Here is a 17,145-nt window from a genome sequence, read left to right on the forward strand (position 1 = left end):
GTATTGAATTAAGTCTTGTGAACATTTATACAACTGCTTATTAGATACTCATCAAACTTCACCTTAGACTGAGTTAAATTTGTTTGCCTCAAGTCATCTCCACTACTGGAAGATTGGTTGATACAGTGATGTTTCTTAATGTCTTGTGTAAATATATGCATGCTTTATTTATCCCCATTAGTTGTAGTATCAATATTGAACCTTAATGTAAATATTTTTCATGTATTCATAGAGACGTCTTTTTTTCCAGCTGGGACAGGGAACCTGTATAAGCCAGGCATTTCTATTTTGCTTTAGTAACTTTATAATCACTATAGTAACCTCTCTGTGCATGTGTCACAATTTTGAGTTAAACTTCCAAGAATGGGAGCGATTGGAGCTGCATGAAGTGCTCGAGGAGGGAGAGGCTTTGTATTGAGGCATTTCTATGGCCTTGTTTTTACTGGAACTATATCACCTGGTACGAATTGTACCTGCTTTTTTACAATGAGGAGGCCTAGACATTATTTCCTTCTTCTGTCATTTCCAGGTTTTAACTCCTCATTTACAGCAGATGCTCTTATCCTAGCCTCAAAATCCATAATTTTGCAGTTTATACTGTTTAATTTCATCCCACTTACGTTAGTCCAATGCTCAAAGCAATCCAGCTGTGCCTTCTGCTCTTTCTCCATGTTAATGATGTTCCACAAGCTTCTGACAGCCCCCATTCTGGAACCATTTGTTACCAGAATTTGTACTATAAATATGTATATGCACACAGATGAACACACTTTTCTTATTATATGCTAATACTTCTCTATTGCATATTACCTGCCATCTACATTTGGATGTTACTTAGATATCTTGCAATTCTTCTAATCCTAGTCTTTTCTCACTCAAATATGGTTATGGCATAGTTAATGCTATGCTAAATCCATATGCATTATAATTAATTCGTTAACTGGTTACATATCAGTTTGTCATTATATTATTTGATAAATGTACATTGCATTTTATCTCCCTTTTCTGTGTGATGTAAGGTATTTTTTTCTTGGATATTTGTCCTGAAGCTTTTCATACTCCTGACATCAGCTAATAAGATAGCTAATTGCACCATTTCTTAGACACAAATATTTGTTTTCTCTTTTCCTAGACTAGCCTAGTCCCTGTTATCACTTCCTTTTTATCCTTCATTTTTCAGAGTACTAAAACACAGAGCTGCTTTATCACACTGACATTTAGCATCTCTTGGATGGAACAGGTCCTTCAGTAATGAACCTGATCCCTAGTCCATCATCTTTCTGCTACTTCTGTAATGTCCAGTTTCATTCCTTACACTGTTATTTCATTCTGTTGCCCAAGATTCTTATATTAGTGCACAAATATGTTAATTGTGCCAAACTAACCATGCATATTTTGTTAGCTGAATTAATTCCCCCACATCATCAGTCTGTCAACATCACTCACTGTTTTTCTTCTCTGCTCCCCATCCTCCTATATTCTGTTAACTTTTGAGTTTCACTGTGATACTTCCCAGTCACCACCTACCCATTTTATTGTCTTTGTTGTACTTGGCAAGAGGCATGAAGCTTTGAAATGTTTTTTTGTTGTTGGGTTTTCTTTTTTGTTGTTTGTGTGTGTGTGTGTGTGTGTGTGTGTGTGTTTGGCTTTTGTTTTGTTTTAATACTGCTTTCAGTAGATATTGTTTTTATCAAGTCCTGTGTTGGGATTTAAAGTAGATGACAGAGTTTGGGACAAACGTACCTGTTTCACAGGTGCTGCTTGATAAGTATTAATGGCAGAGGTTATTTCCCAGACAGTGTGGAATTCCTGGCATTTGTGCAAGAAAGGTTATCAGTATTTTTAAATCCCTTAAGGGTGGTTGAGGTCATGCTTCTCTTTTCCACATCCAGGAATTAAAAAATTTTCCAATGCTTTGTCAGCATAATGTAGCCCTCACAAGTTAGACTTTGATGCCCACAGAAGACATCTGGCTATGTGTGGATGTAGAGTTTGGAGCAGAGTATGACTGTGATGGAGCAGGAAGAAGAGAAGAGAGCAGGACAAGATGCTTACAGTAAAGTCTCTTCTGCCAGTAATTGCCATCTTCTGCCTGTGAATCTCAGAATATGCTTTAGAAGAACAGTTGAAATGTGATGGTGTGATTGAAATCTATCTCCTCTCGATTTCTTAGGACCTGTCTGCCACATTGCAACACAAAATGACTTGAAACAGCAGGGGGACTTTAAAAATCCAAAAGGCTGGTGGGGTTGAGATTAGATTAAATTTAGTCTGTTGTGCTGAAGTCTCCCTCTGTGAGCAAGCAGCAGGAAGGTGATGAGGATTTAGGCCTCAGGAAAAGTAATTTAATTGCTGATTACCACCAATCACTTTCCTGAATTCCTTTCCTCAGCTTCTGAAATAGTTGTATTTATCAGCTAGCTATCCAGGGAGATTTCTGTGTAGAAATTGGCTGGAACTCTCAAACCCTGGATCTGAGTGGTTCCATGGGTATTGTAAATATCACAGATGAGATGCTGGACTCAGTAATGCCAATGTAAGTTTTGTTAATAACTTGCTAAGGTCAGGATTTTACTTATATTTACATATGTGTTGGACTTTCTTTTGGTCATACTCTGAGGGTGGGAAAGAGTTTGATTGTTTATCTAAAATGGTGCTGAATGGATCTCAAACTGATCCAGTGCTGCATCTGGATTCACTTTCACAAGGAACAATATGGAACAAAACTCTTGAATTTTTTTTTAATTGAAATCAGAAGTCTCGAAAGCTTTCTTATTTTACTGTTTCATATGAGGGAAGGCTGGCAACTGCATGTTTTCTCAATTGAAGCAAGTTATCAGATTTTGAATATGCTTCAATATATCAGGACTGCTCTAGGTAATAATGCAGTCATTATCAAAGGTATGCTGCAAGGCATCATGGTTGACATTTTCAAATCACCGTGTAAATCTGCCTGACACAGCTTTAAAAGAAATAAAACAAGACTGAAAGCTCCAGTGTTTAGTCTAAAAACACACATGGCCGTGGTTGCTGTTTTAGCCTATGTGGGCTAACTGAAAGCCTTTTGTCGGCCCTCCGGCCTACTGAGTGGTGTCAGCTTGATTTGTGTGTTAATTTGCTGACTTTTCGGTTTGATGCGTTCCATTAAAATTCACATAAAGAGCCTGTGTGCTTTTGCTTTATTTAGCAGCTTTCCCAAATCTAAATGCTCTTCTAAAGACTGCCCTTGGTATCACTGAAAATAATAGAAGGAGCTTTCAGCATTTATTCACTGTTGGAATAATTTATTCGCCATTTATATGACACTGAAAGGATAGAGGGAGATGGGGAGCCTTGTAAAGTGATGATATAACCAAACGCAGAGAAAAAATCCAGAGGCAGTTTTAAGAGAATTTTCCTTTATGGAACAGTCCTGAGTAAAATGATCGGTGGTGTCAGCCATGAACCACTTAGCATCAGCTCACCCTAGTGTCTTCCTGGCACCAAAGACTATCCTGTTAAAGGATCCTCCTCACTCTATTCATATATCTCCCTGCTCTTTAGGTCTGGTTTGCTTGAGGAATATAACTTGTTATTGGCAGAGGTTGCCAGGAACCGGCCCTGGACTGGATCACAGTGCAGACTTGCAACTACGATGGTGTTTTGACATAACTTTTTGTTGCCTGTTGATGGCATGTGTGATCACCTGTGATGATTTTCTTGAGGCAGATGATCTGCCGTGGGCCTACCTTCCTTCCTGAAAGACATTCTTTCTGAAATATGAATTGGTTGAGCACTTCAGCTTGCACTTTAATGTTGGATGGAACAATGGCTAATTTTGTAGTGTTTATATGGCCCAAATGGTGCCCCTCATGCTTTTCTAATAAGGAGACATCTACAGGCCCATGTGTGGGCACTGGGCTGTCTATTTTCAAATAGCCAGTGAAATTATGCTATGCTAATTACGTCTCAGAAACTGAAGAGTCGCACCTTGGAAGTGTTCCTTCCAAGAACAGCTCTGGAAAACAGTTCCTTGCATCCCTAACATTATATCTATCTTTTGAGTCAAGACTAATCAAAAATGCATCCTCAGGAAGTGGTGAGAGGGTGTGAGTTTGGTGTAAGGTAAAAGGCTCACAAATTGCCACTGAACTGGTAAAAACAGAAAGATGTTTTAGAAGCAGTTGTCAAGTATTATTTCCCTAGCTTAAATTAATGTCCCTCTATGTCTGAAAACAAAAAATTATATTGCCCATTATGTCAGCATTTGTTGTGCATTGTTAAGCTGACATACTACAAACCTTAAGCCACAATTCATGGATGAAGTCTTTGTCTGACCTGTTGCTGCAGCTGAAGCTCCCAGTGACTGCAGTGAAGCTAGGATCAGGCCCATAGCAGAGAGAGCCTCTACAGTTCTCTATAACCCTTTCACTATAATTTAAAAAAATTAGGTTTGTATTTGCCACCACTGAATGCTGTTTCCTTTTTTCCTTTCCACAGGCAGAGTCACCCCAGAACAGCTCAGTTCATACATTAAGCTTTTCAGAAATAATCTTAAAGCTTTGGAGAACCATTGTGGTCTTCTACAGCTTGTACTGGCCACAGTCCAGACTTTGAAACACCCTCAGACTTCCAAATGGGACAACTTCCTTGCCTTTGAGAGATTACTTCTGCAAGTATGCATTATGTTTAATTTTTGAATTTCCATTGCATTCTGTAGCTTGTATTTTTTTAAGAAGCGTATTGGATGTCTTGTTAAAGAGCTGTTCCTTATTGCCAAACTGGTAAAAAGAATGGGAACTTACATACTAATATTTTATAGCTTTATCTAAGGACTTTTATAAACAAAAGGGTAGGCATTAAAGGTGAGGTATACTGAATTGGGTGACAATTGTACATCTATATAAAATTGCAATATGATATAACTTTTAGCATTGAGTCGGATTATTGTTATTGTTATTATCACTACCAGCCAGAAGACACTTCTTGAGGTAACATGCTGAATGAGATACAGAGAGGAGATTGTTATGATGTCAGTGTAAAACTTGTGTAGTTTGCTGAGTAGATGAAATCATAGTTGGAAATTCCATGCACACAAGAGAGTGAAGTTTCTCTTGTTCTCAACTGTCACCTACCCTCAGCTTTACCACCACCACATTTTTTACAACATCCTGTTGGTAACCACAGTATTATTTACATACCATTTTGTATCACAGGAAATTAAGAGTTAGTGGTATATTGAACTCTATCCTACTAACCTTTGGAGATGTACTAAAGAAAGGAGTAGTTTTTTCTAAGAATCTGGTAGAGTTAATTTCTGCTGCAGTTCAGGGAAAGCTCAAAATTTTTCTTCCTGTGCTGTCTCTTCTGCCATTGTGTTGTTTTTAAAGGAACCATCTTCAGAAACCCTAGCAAGGGGCAAGTCTTCATGAGCTAACTCCTACTGAAGTTAGAGTCAGCCTTAAATGAGGGAAATATATAGTGTTGTTCTCAACTAAAACCAGATGCTTCTGTAAAAATTAGCCATCTTTTTCTAGATGTGGAAAACAAACAATCAACCGGACTCTCCCCATGACCTTTGGCAGCAGGCTAAGATCCCTGATCCTTTAAGAAGAATATGCCCACACTTTATAGCTTTGTAGTCAATGAATTTCTGCATGGTCTGGGGAGAAAAAATGCAAAACTTAGATAGTAGCAAGCTCTTAACTGCATTCATTTTAAAAACTATTCTCTCTTGTTAAGACTGAGATATTTTTTAATACCATTAGCAACCTTCTTTCTCTAGTTAGAAAACAAGCACATCCCAGGTAAAAGAACTCATTGCAGCCATTCTTTAGTTTGTCTGGACTGTAGAAGATGGGACTGACGACCCATAGTCCCCTTCTCTCTCCTGTAGTGAGTCATGTCACATATCTCTTCTCAGAAGCTAAGTTCCATCTTAAAACCAGTTCAACTTTAGAATCAAAATAAAGCTGCAAACTCAGCATTGTTTTCACAGCAACAGACAGCTGCCTATATAAAAGCCATGCAGTAAATCAGCAGGGAGTAGAAAAACAGAGGTAAGAAACAAGCAAACTATACATTTCATGAAAAAGAAATGTTTAACAAGCACTGTCATAATCGTAGGTGGCTTTGGATTCTACCCACTGCCTTCCACTCATCATAGTAGGGTAAACTGTGCTAGCCAAAGCAAACTTTCTAGGCTAACATTTGTAGCTGTTCCTTAAGCACATACTCATTTTCAGTAGTTCAAACAGCAGTTATTTTCAATTACATAGACTCTGTTTTGGAGACAGTTTTCTGAGCACATGGCCTGTCTCTGAGCTGTTGACAGGGATTTGTAAGAAGAGCAAAGTACTGAGACCCAAGATATTTTTATTTAAAAAAAAAATCAACTAGGACATTACATTGTGAATGGTTGGTACATAGCACACTGCACTAAATTTTATGTTTATTATGGTAGTTTATTTCAGCAGTACTACTGAGAAATTATTTAGCATATTTGTTATGTTTCAGGTATTTTAAAATAAGAAAGAATCATAGGTAAAAAGTAATTGTTTTAACATGAAAGTATTATTGTTTCTGTTGTGTATTGGAACCACATAAAAGACAACTGTTTGTGAAAGATCTGCTGGGAGTAATATTATTAGACTCTGATAATGTAGGAATTCTAGATTTTTCGGTGATTGATGCATGTCAGACTCCAGCTGATGTTAAAGGAGATAACCCAGTATAAACAACTGGTGTTAGAATCTCAGATTTCCCAAAAAAATAAATCTACGCAGTTTTGGAATTTCTGTCATTGCTGGATCTCTCTGATGGGTCTCATGATTCTCTGCTTAGTCTACTTTGTGCTTTTCAGAAGAAAAAAACATTGTTGACAAGAAGCCTTTAGTCTAACTCTTACGTTGAATAATCTTTTCTGGTTTTCTCTTTCTCCTTGCTCCTTGATTCAATCCTTTCACTTGCAGGTACTCAGTTCTAAAATGTCCTGCTAGAGGTAGAAAACAGCCCACTTCTACTATTTTACCATAACTAAAGATCTCTTACTACATTTTTCAGACTTAGGTTAGCTCAATACATTTTTTACATCTGCATCAAGAAAGTTTGGTTTTGACTGGAAGTGCACCTGCATGCTTACCACACAGTTGTCCTCTCCTTAACTGGGATGGATGGATGGTCTGAGAGCCAAACTGGATTTCGATGGAATCATTGCCTTGACCTCAAAGGAAAGAGGATCATGTGCTGGTTAAGAGTAATGCATTAGAATGATTAACCTTGTTGATCACAAATTTTCTCTATGTTCTGCTGCTCTACCTCTGCACATGATAGAGCTTTCACTACTCAGAAGTTTTAAATGATGTGTGAATTGAAACAGTATATCCTATTTATCAAGGAGATATCCTGCCCTATTGTATTTTCCCTCTACTGGGATCCTCTTTCTATTTTTTCTGATTCTGACCATCCATAAAACTGATAGATGGGAAGGGGAACACAAGCTAAATACTACACCAGACTGCCTGTAACTCCTCGGTATTCCTCATGCAACTGCCTTATTTTCCTTCAACAGAGGGTTTAATTTTTAGGGAGATAGCAGAGTAAGAAAGAGTGTTGCCACTCCATACGTTTTAGCTATACCCCTCTTCTTCTAAAATGTATGATTTTAATGTGGGTTCATTAAGCAGGATGGGCCCATAAAATACAAAAGCACAAGAGGAGCCATCTCCAGGGTAAATAATATGTGACACTGTGAGAGAAAAAGAATTTTGTTGTTTTTATCTTATAATACTCATATATTCACTGAGAGTGATTTCTGCCTCCAAATTCAGTTTAAAAGTAAGCAGCAGACAGTGTGAATGGGGCCATAATTGTGACTCAAGGAAAAGGGCTGTTCCTCTTTGGAGGGCACTGCTCTGAAATTGCCTGGAAATTGCCTGCCTCTTAGAATTGGCTGCATTGTTCTGGCATAATTTTGCTCTCAGATTTAAGAGTAAAGTACTTGTCATACTGAGTAGTAGTCTGTTTTGTTAATAGCCCCATTCATTTAAATTCCAAGGTTGGATTTTATTCAGTGACCTCTCCCCAGAGGGGGAGGTGGGTGTTTCTTCTTTAAGATGAGGATATTTTCTTCTTTTTTAAGATGTCTAACCTTCCTTTTAAAACTGCAAAAATATACCAGCACTGTTGTCTTAAAACAGCCATATTGCCCCAAATAAGGAAATCTGGAAGATTATTAAATTCATTTTTATTATAGTGTTGGGAAGGGAAATGCTGCTTCTTTTTCATGGCACAGACTTTTTGTACCTGCTGACCAGCATGTCACAATTTACCATGAAATTAGACGTCTTCAGCATTGACCTAGAAACCATGATGCTATGATGCTACTGGATCTCAGAACTGTCAAAGTTTTGTTTTGTGATGCTGATTAATGTCACATAATCTCAAGAGTAATTGGAATTAAATTCACACTAAATCATACTAAAAAAGCCCCACAAAACCAACAAATCCATAAAATTGATCCCTAACACATTCACAGCTTCATTGTATAGATGGGTGGATATGGTTACCTTTATGATGCCTATCTGGCTAAAAATCGTTTCAGTTTTCACCTATTTTAATTGTCCAGCTTCTTGCACCTAACGTCCCTTGATCTGGGACCAAGTCCCCTCTGAGCTTTGACTCTTTTAATGACCTGCACTGTCTCTGAGGTAAATGCTTTGATGATCGAACCAGTGCTCCCATACATGGCATTTCCCAGCTAAGGCATCAGAAATGTCATCAGTGAGTTTGGAAATGGCCTGTTTCTAGCAGATATTGTGGACAGCTATTCAATTGACCTGACAGTCCTGTCCTGTTGCTCTTGGATTTGAGCTCATGATCAGTCTACCTAGCTCAACAGTGTGTTACTTCTATGCTAGTCTCTGCCAAGAATATGCAGGTGGGCACTGTACATCACCTTGACTTCTTAGAAAAACCAATACAGTGTGGCAATGCCAATTAGCAAACAAAGGTCTCACAAGATAGGCTGCCATCTATCTGTATATCGAAGTCGTTATTATGTGTGAATTCGGTATAGAATATGTGATGTATCTATCAAAATCATTATCTTCTAAAGTTATGTTACTCCTTTTCAAAGGATGACTTAGTAGTTTTTTAAATTTTACCATTTCTTTTCCACTCTTCTTTTTCCAAAGCTTTGCTGTAATAAGAAAGAGAACACTGTAATATTTCAGCAAAGTTTTTAATGACTCCTGGTAATAATATAAGTAGGTCAAATATTCTGGTGGTGGAAGCTGTGTACATATACTTACATGGAGGGCTCTTGACTGTATAGTATTTTCATGTTTAAAATTCCAAATACTAATTAAATAATTTTAACAAATTTTATTTTGTTTCTATTTTCTCGTTTTGGTGCTGTAAAATTTGTCAGAAGGCAGTTTTTATTTTTGTCCTTGGTGTCTTGAGAAACAGAAAATACAGACATGTTTTTAAGACAATGTTTTTACTTTTCTGTTGGCGGAAAGTGGTTATGAGGTTAATAAAATGACATCATTCTTTCTCCTATGAATATTGGAGTGCAAACTCACAAAAAAAAAAAGAAGTGGAAAAACTGCAATACAGCTGAGTATTTTATATTGTAGTTAATGTTTCAGTAGCAAGATCTAATAGCTAGGTTGTTAGTAACCGTTCCATCCTGTGCTGTGGTTCTCTACCATTTTTACAAATGCAGGGTATGCATGACTCATTACTTCATCAAAGGTGACATTATTATTTATTTGCACATATTATGGTAGACGTTGCTCACATATGCATGCCTGCACAGAACCCTCTGCCAATAAATTTAAAAACTCTTAAGACACCAGCTTGCAAATTTTCTGTGCCTAGAACTCACTGTAGTTTTCATGCTTCTCTACAGGGTACAATAGTTACTGGATGACTTTTATTGACTCTAAGCTAGAATAAACCAAAAGCTTAAGCATCAGTTTCAGGCTGCTGAAGCAAGCAGTTTGGTAAAAAAAAGTGAGGAAATAGAAAAGCTTTTGAAGTACTTCCTCTTGCTCTGCAAGAATAATTCATAGTTCAGCCATAGAGACCTTTATTTCTACATAGAGTAGATTAAGATCAGTGACATTCCTTGTTGTTATTATTTATATTGCTTTAGTCAACATGTAATTTATAATTACACAGCTCAGCTCCGTGCAATAAATAGTCTTTTTGGTGGCCTACAATGTTGATCAATTAATCTCCTTAGAAGAGATATTGCAACAATATTTGGAAAGAAGACCCATGATGTTAGCTGCCTGTATTTAGAGATTTTACATTTAAAAACATAAATCTTGACATTTAATCAGTCACATTTCAGCATAAAGCTGCATATGGAATTAATTGTCTTGGTGGGAGTTTTGCATGATACCATGTTGATTGCAAAGGTCATCCTTTGGAATTTGGTACTTTTTGGATGAGATTGAAGTTTGGACACTAGAGGATAAAATGTAATTTGTTGACGAAGTGAAAATAGTCATACATCAATTACTTAAAGTTCTAAATTATTTACTATAAGGTCTTATTTAGCCATTTGTTTGTTAGACTTGCTGCATTTAAAGTGGAGTCATGTCCAGAACATGTAAACCATTTGGATTCTGCCTTCCTACATGTGATATTTTTGGCATTGCAAGTATTTATTCTGTATAAAATTTATGTTGCATTTCATGGCCTTGCTTAAAAACTGATGTATACAAGCCATGAAATAGTGTTACTTCCTGACACCTGCTTCACATGGTCTCAGATTGTTTCTTTTGCTTGCTCAATGCCTCTTACATTCATGATACCTTGTTTCTAACAAGAATTCAGTTGTATTTATGTGTTTTCTATACATTTCTATAAAACAGAGCCCTAAATTGTTGGGAACACCTCAGTGTTACAGCAATACAACAAAAACAGTGGACTAATTTTGAGGAAGTGATGAGCTCTTTTGAGTGTGTTTGATTTTGTGCACCATCTGTGACAGTCCATAGAGGAGGAGTTTATTGGTTACAATTCAATTCCATGTGCTAAGAGAGCTTGATTATGAACCATTTCACAGGTTTGGCATGCCAGAATTAAGTCATTCCAACAAGTTTTGCTCAAAAAAAAGATGTGTGTGTATATGCATATTTACACATATAAATTCTTTTATATGTATATAAATTCTATCTATATGTGTAGATACAATTCTTCTAGTCAAAATAATTTTCTGTGAGTAGAATGCTCTTTTCAGACTACTTTGAAAGCAAAATAAAATACATTAAGTAAATGCTTTGAGAGTGAACAGAAGCTATTTTTACAGACAATTTATTAATCTGTTGAAAGAAAACTAGTTTAAGTTTTTCTAACTCTGGCTGACAAGAGGTTAAAATATTTTAAGTGTGGTTATGATATCACATGGGAGTTAAGAATATCTTTCTGTATTCTTGTCAAAGAAATGTGTTTTCCTATGGTCTTAAAGTTACAAAGTACTGCCATTGTGCCTCTTATTTAAAAAGCAGAGACCTCCCTTCCTCATCCTGTGAAAGAGCTAGTATTTTGTATCCAGACACAGGTCACCTAGAGCCTCTAAAATGAGCACTTAATGAAGAAATGTCTTTCTTAAGTGAACAAATGTCTACATCAATAAAATTTTAAAAGCTTTGTGGGAAGAAGGGGCTAAACAGATTAAGTCAATTGAAACTGTTAAAGTTCTGTGTACAAAACCGAAATACTTCTTATAAAATGAAAGAATTCCAATGTATAAATGATTGTAATGGGACCCAGCTTTTCAGGGGGGAAACCAGAAAATGACTATTACCTCCTCTACACATACACACATATTTATTTTGTTAGAAGTTTAAACAATTAATACCTTTGTAACATAAACTGCTTACTTTCTGTAAAAGATAACATTAATGGGACTGAAAGACAGATGCCCTGAATCCCTGCCGGTGTATGTAGAGGAGTCGTGAGGAGGCACAATATTTACAGTATTGAACAAGTCACTATTTACTCATGCACAGATAATTGTGCTCCAAGAGGCAGTTTTTGTTGTGTGTACTCCCAGTAAGCCCTTGCTTTGCTCTACATATTGCTCCACTGATGAGAGTTGTGTACTACCTGATTTCCATTAGATGTAGGATCTGATTTCCAGTCCCTGCTTCTGAAGGAGGTTGTTGACACCCTCACAAAAGAAATTTGTCTTGCTTCTTTCTGTTTTGAGTTGCACAGGACAGGCTGTCATACATGAAACAGGTTTTATAAAAACGCTTTTCCTAAAACATGAGAATTATCTCCAATAGTCTGGGCAAATCTTATGGTTTATTAACCTGCAGAAAAATGACATGAACTATTTTGGATCTAACAAAGTGGAGTCATCAAGCACTCTTGTTGGCAGCAGCATCTTTTATTTGGGAGGAAGGGATTTGTAAGCAGTGCCTTTTTAGGTGTGGCTTCTGTGGTCACAGGTAAGCAGTGCAAGACTGCAGATTCATCTTTTTGTCTCTTAACTACAGAAATCCCATTAGCAATACCCATTCATCAGCCTCCTGATAGACAAGTTAATTGGCAAGATTTTGCTGAGTACTGAATCAAGTGTGTTATTGTGGTGTTAAGTCTATGCTAATAAGCTCATTAATTTGATGTTAATTGTGTGTTACTGGCAGGCAAAGTCATATATGAATGGAGATGGGAAGTTAGGCAGCTCCATCTATGCTCTAGCATTTAATTTTGTATCCATTTTGTTCATTCTGATACTCATGGTTATCTGATAAAAAGATTTGTTTGGTGTAATTTTTTTAATGCTTTCAGTCAAGATGGTTCACTCAGCTTGTCATAGTCTGAGTTAGAAAGGCAGGGTTTTTTTGAGCATGATACGTAGAATTTCTTAGCTAATAATCCTAACTGGATTTTCCCCCTTCTACAGGTTTGGAGCAGGACTGCATTTCCTTTTGGACTTTTTTATGCTTTCACTAATTATATTATAGCCTTTAAGGAAATGAGTATTGCCTTATTTTCACAGCCCATGTGTCCTCCCTAGGTAAGATTCCAGACACTGTTGTAATAATAATGAAATCAACACCACAAAGCATAGTGTATCGTGAGAACTTTATTTATAGGAACTGCTTATCATTTAGGTTCTTAGCTCAAAGGCAGTAATCACCAATCAAATCTTTTATCTGAAAACCAGTTTGATGGTGCCAACACTGTATATCCGGGTTTGAGTGTGATCATATTGGTTTGTCAGCTTGGTTTTCCTTCCTTTGGAGGATATATTTGATTATTTCCTACAGACTAGCAAGGAAAAAGCAGAGAAACAACACATCTGAAAATTAATGAAAACTTTACCATGGGCTATAGCCAAAATTAACAGTGGGGCTGCCACATTGCATTCCCTCTGTCTCCCCAATTTAATGAGTTGTATATTTCCCTTTCAACTGGCCCTCAGACTTCCTTGGATCACAGACATTTCTGTGCACATGGAGCATGCATAGACATACCAGTGCACATTACTTTCAGTAGGAAAGCAAGTATATTCATCATTTGATTTCGCTTATTTGATGGAAAGCAAGGTGGTGTTACTTTTCTGAGCTTTCAGGCCAGCAGAGATCGGAGTGGTCTTGGACTTAACTGCTTTTCCTGACTTAAGATTTTATCTTTTACATGTGAAATGGAACTGGCAGTGTGTTAGAGAACTCACAAAACTCTGCTGTTGTTGCCTGTTTTCAATGACAACCCCACTCCCAAAGGAAGCTGCACAAAGCTACACAAAGAGACAGTACTAAACAACAAGTTGATGTGTCTCAGTCCAACTATGGAGCCATGGTATATTTTTGTTCATTATTATTACATCATTTTTTGCAGATGTATAGATTTTCTTGATATCATTTGCTCCCTTCCATTAAAGAAGGCTTAACTCTCCTTGTCCAGGTTAGAAAAGCAAGTCTTGTTTGAAGGCAACATGCTGACTCAGCCAGCATGATATTAATGGAATTTTACCTCTGCAGTAGGCCATGAAGAATAACTTTTAAAATCAGATCTGGCTTGCCAGAGGTCTGCCTGTATAATACTTACTGCTGTGCATCCTCTTGAAGATGACCAGATAGCTCTACTTAAAACAGAGTTGATAATCTAACTCTTTCCCCTTGGAGAAGTGTAGAATATTAGAATTTAATTAAAGAGGTTACTACATCTGCTGTCCCAAAGGTATGTGCAACAGACAAATGACTCAATCTAGTAGGTGTTTCCCACATGATCCTGAGTTTTCCTGGGAAGTCAAGAGAGATTTCTTCTAGTGATTGTCTTTCTTTAGATTTTCTCCAGTTCACGTCTCTTCAGCAAAGTTACCTTTTATTGCCATGAAGTTTCTCTAGGAACTTTCTTGATCTAAGAAGATGTCTCTTTGGAAGCTTGCCTGTTTCACCTCATGGCAATGTTTGTGGGCACAAGAGCATTAAAGTCAGGATACTATGGACCTGACAAAAGTGGATTTATACTCAAAGCTGCCTGCTGGCTGTGGTGTTCCTGGCTCGGCACAGAGCACTGTGAAGGCTGATACAAGACACTGGTGTAACAAGACTGCTTCATTCTCATTTGTCCCCACCTTCCCCCAAAAAGCAAAAGGAAATATTTGTTCCATACCTATAAATTTACCTGCATTTACCTTATCTGAGGCTCCTGTAGCATTGTATTCTCTGTGTTTACTGTTCTGTGTATTTAATAGGAATGCTTTGTTAATTAAAAATGTGGTAGGCATAGAAGAAAAAATTAAATTTCCCTCTGGATGTCCCCCCTGCACCACCCCATCCCAGATTGTTTGCCTTTGTGTGCCTTTAAAACAAATAGCATATGGTTCTGTGACTGTTCCTGTAATTTAAAGTAGTCATGTTGCCTGCAGAAATGAAGGGCACCACGCACACATAAAACTTGCACAGTATTTTGTAATGAAATGCGACAGCCCATTTGTGCAGCTGTGTCTAATAAGGCATGAATACAGTTAACTGCTGTTTACCTCCTCACATTGTTTGTTTGAAGTACAGAAATACTGTACATTCACATTAAGCAATTCAGTATAGAAATCTGACTTGGACTGACTATTGATGGGAAGTATTTAATAATTTTGTAGCAGGTTAAAACATATGGTTGTAGTTACAATAAATAAATGACTTGGTCCATAAACCATTGCCATTCAGCGCAACTGTCACATTGATGTAGGTTTATCCTTCGGGAGAATAAAATGTAGATAACAGTTAAGTAATAAATGACAGCCTGGGTCTTTGGGGATGGGAAAAGTTTCAAATTCTTTTTAACGAGGGCATTTGTAAGAGAAGAGGAAAAGGTAATGTGCCAGAGATGAGAAACTCTCCAAACATGTTTTAATTCTACCCATCAGGTTTTCTTCTAGTATTTCTTCCTTACCCCTCGCCAAGTCTAGGGAAAGTAATATAGCTGCTAAGCCATAGGCAGCAAAGAATTCACACATACTTCATAGTTGCATCTGACTTACCCTTGCATAGTACTGCCATCTTTCCAACAGAGCAGAAGTGTTCTTCTCTGACAAAAAATAAGGAGCATTTTCCTAGGGTTTTTAAAAAATGTCTCTGGTTTTGTCTGAATTTCTTAACCCAGTATTCTTTTGCAACACAGAAACAAAGATGACCCAGTTAAATTTGGGAAGATGTAGGCACTGTATTAAGTTATCTGTAACTATTAATAGCTGTAGCTAATAAATGTATTTGCTCAAAATATTGTTTTCCAGTACTAGGGTCAAAGTGTTCTTAACATAAAGGATCGCCAAGGAAGACTGGCACAGGTCCTCAATGGCCTCTTTATTAACAGATATTTTGATAACGGTTGTGGTGTCCCTGGTGTCCAGGCTCTCACTGGCTTGATTTGTTTTAGTTCTGTTTGCATTTGAAAGTGATTTTTTTTTTCATTATTCTTTCTTATATCTATTTTAACAGATACAGTTATGATAAGAACTCTGAAAGTCTCTGCTTATGTAATAAATACAAAAAATTAAAAAACCTAAAATCCTTGGTATCTTGTATCGCTACCTAAAGTTTCATTATCTGTAATGGAGAGTAGCCTTAGCTGGACATAAGTCTTCTATTGTAACTGTATGATACATAGGAATAAAATTCAAAATACATGTTCTTGTAGCAAAAGAAAGAAAAAAAAAACAAATGAAAAGCTCTCTTAACCTTCTCACTTAATTTAATTATCCTGCCTCCCCTCTGTGTAGGCTTTTCCTCACTCTGTAGATGTATTTTCTGTCCACATCATTTAATTTCTGGAATTCCACAAAAAATACTCAATACTCAAGGAGTCAGTACATGACATTCAAGTACTCTGCATTCCACAGCAATTCTGGAGAGCTTTTGAACAGCTCAGTTATAACCTTCTGTGTCCTCTTATCTACTGTTTCTTCAAGCTTGTCTTAGTGAGAGGTTGGCTTTTGCCACCGTTACTGGAAAGCTGATGCTTCTCCTGTGTCCACTGGAAAAAAAGACTGTTTTCAAAGCTACCAACTGTAGGAGAGAAATGGTTCACTACAACTTCTCATTGCATCTCCAGAGGTGGCAGCAGATACACAAGGGCATACACTGCCGCTGCTGCTGCTTCAAGGGAGTGTCAGTCACTGACGTAGGCCAAGTTTTGCATTGTTTACATGCTGGTTTAGTTTCATCTGCTTGTTCACTGCAGAGAAGAGGTTGAATGTACTGAAGACACATGTGCCAACTCTTAATTGGTAGGGGTCTGACTGCATGCATTGGCAACAAACGTATAGGTTGGGAAGGAACCATGTGTTTCAGGGGACAGAGTAGCTGTTAACAGGAGTTAACAGAAGTCTTGTTAACAGGATGCAAAACTTCAGCGATTAGCTTGAGGTTCTGATTTCACTGAGTTTTTGTGGCTACGTGGAATGAAATTTTTTTTATGTATGAATTCACCGATGTAAGACTAGCAGTTTGAACTTCAAACATCAGCAGCTGCAAATGGTTTTATTGCCTCTGTGAAATTAATTGTTGCCTAGCCTATCACATTATGCATTTGTGTTTTCTTCATGGCCGGAGCAAAATCTCTTTTAGAAGTGATCACTAGCACAAAATCAATGGTTTCTTTAGTATCTGGTGGGTGGACTTGGAGAAGAAAAGATAA

At 37.2% G+C, this 17,145-nt stretch overlaps 1 protein-coding gene across 1 annotated transcript in view; it reads left to right on the plus strand.

Annotated features, from left to right (window-relative positions):
- SCFD2 (sec1 family domain containing 2) overlaps positions 1-17,145 on the plus strand; it is a 191,039-nt gene that overhangs the window by 48,568 nt on the left and 125,326 nt on the right. The window contains exon 4 of the mRNA XM_017819778.1: positions 4,480-4,655. Within this exon, the coding sequence (XP_017675267.1) occupies positions 4,480-4,655 (176 nt within the window). The remainder of the gene's footprint in view (positions 1-4,479; positions 4,656-17,145) is intronic.

This window comes from Lepidothrix coronata, unplaced genomic scaffold, assembly GCF_001604755.1.
Source record: "Lepidothrix coronata isolate B3197 unplaced genomic scaffold, Lepidothrix_coronata-1.0 Scaffold0, whole genome shotgun sequence".
Lineage (NCBI taxonomy): Eukaryota > Metazoa > Chordata > Aves > Passeriformes > Pipridae > Lepidothrix > Lepidothrix coronata.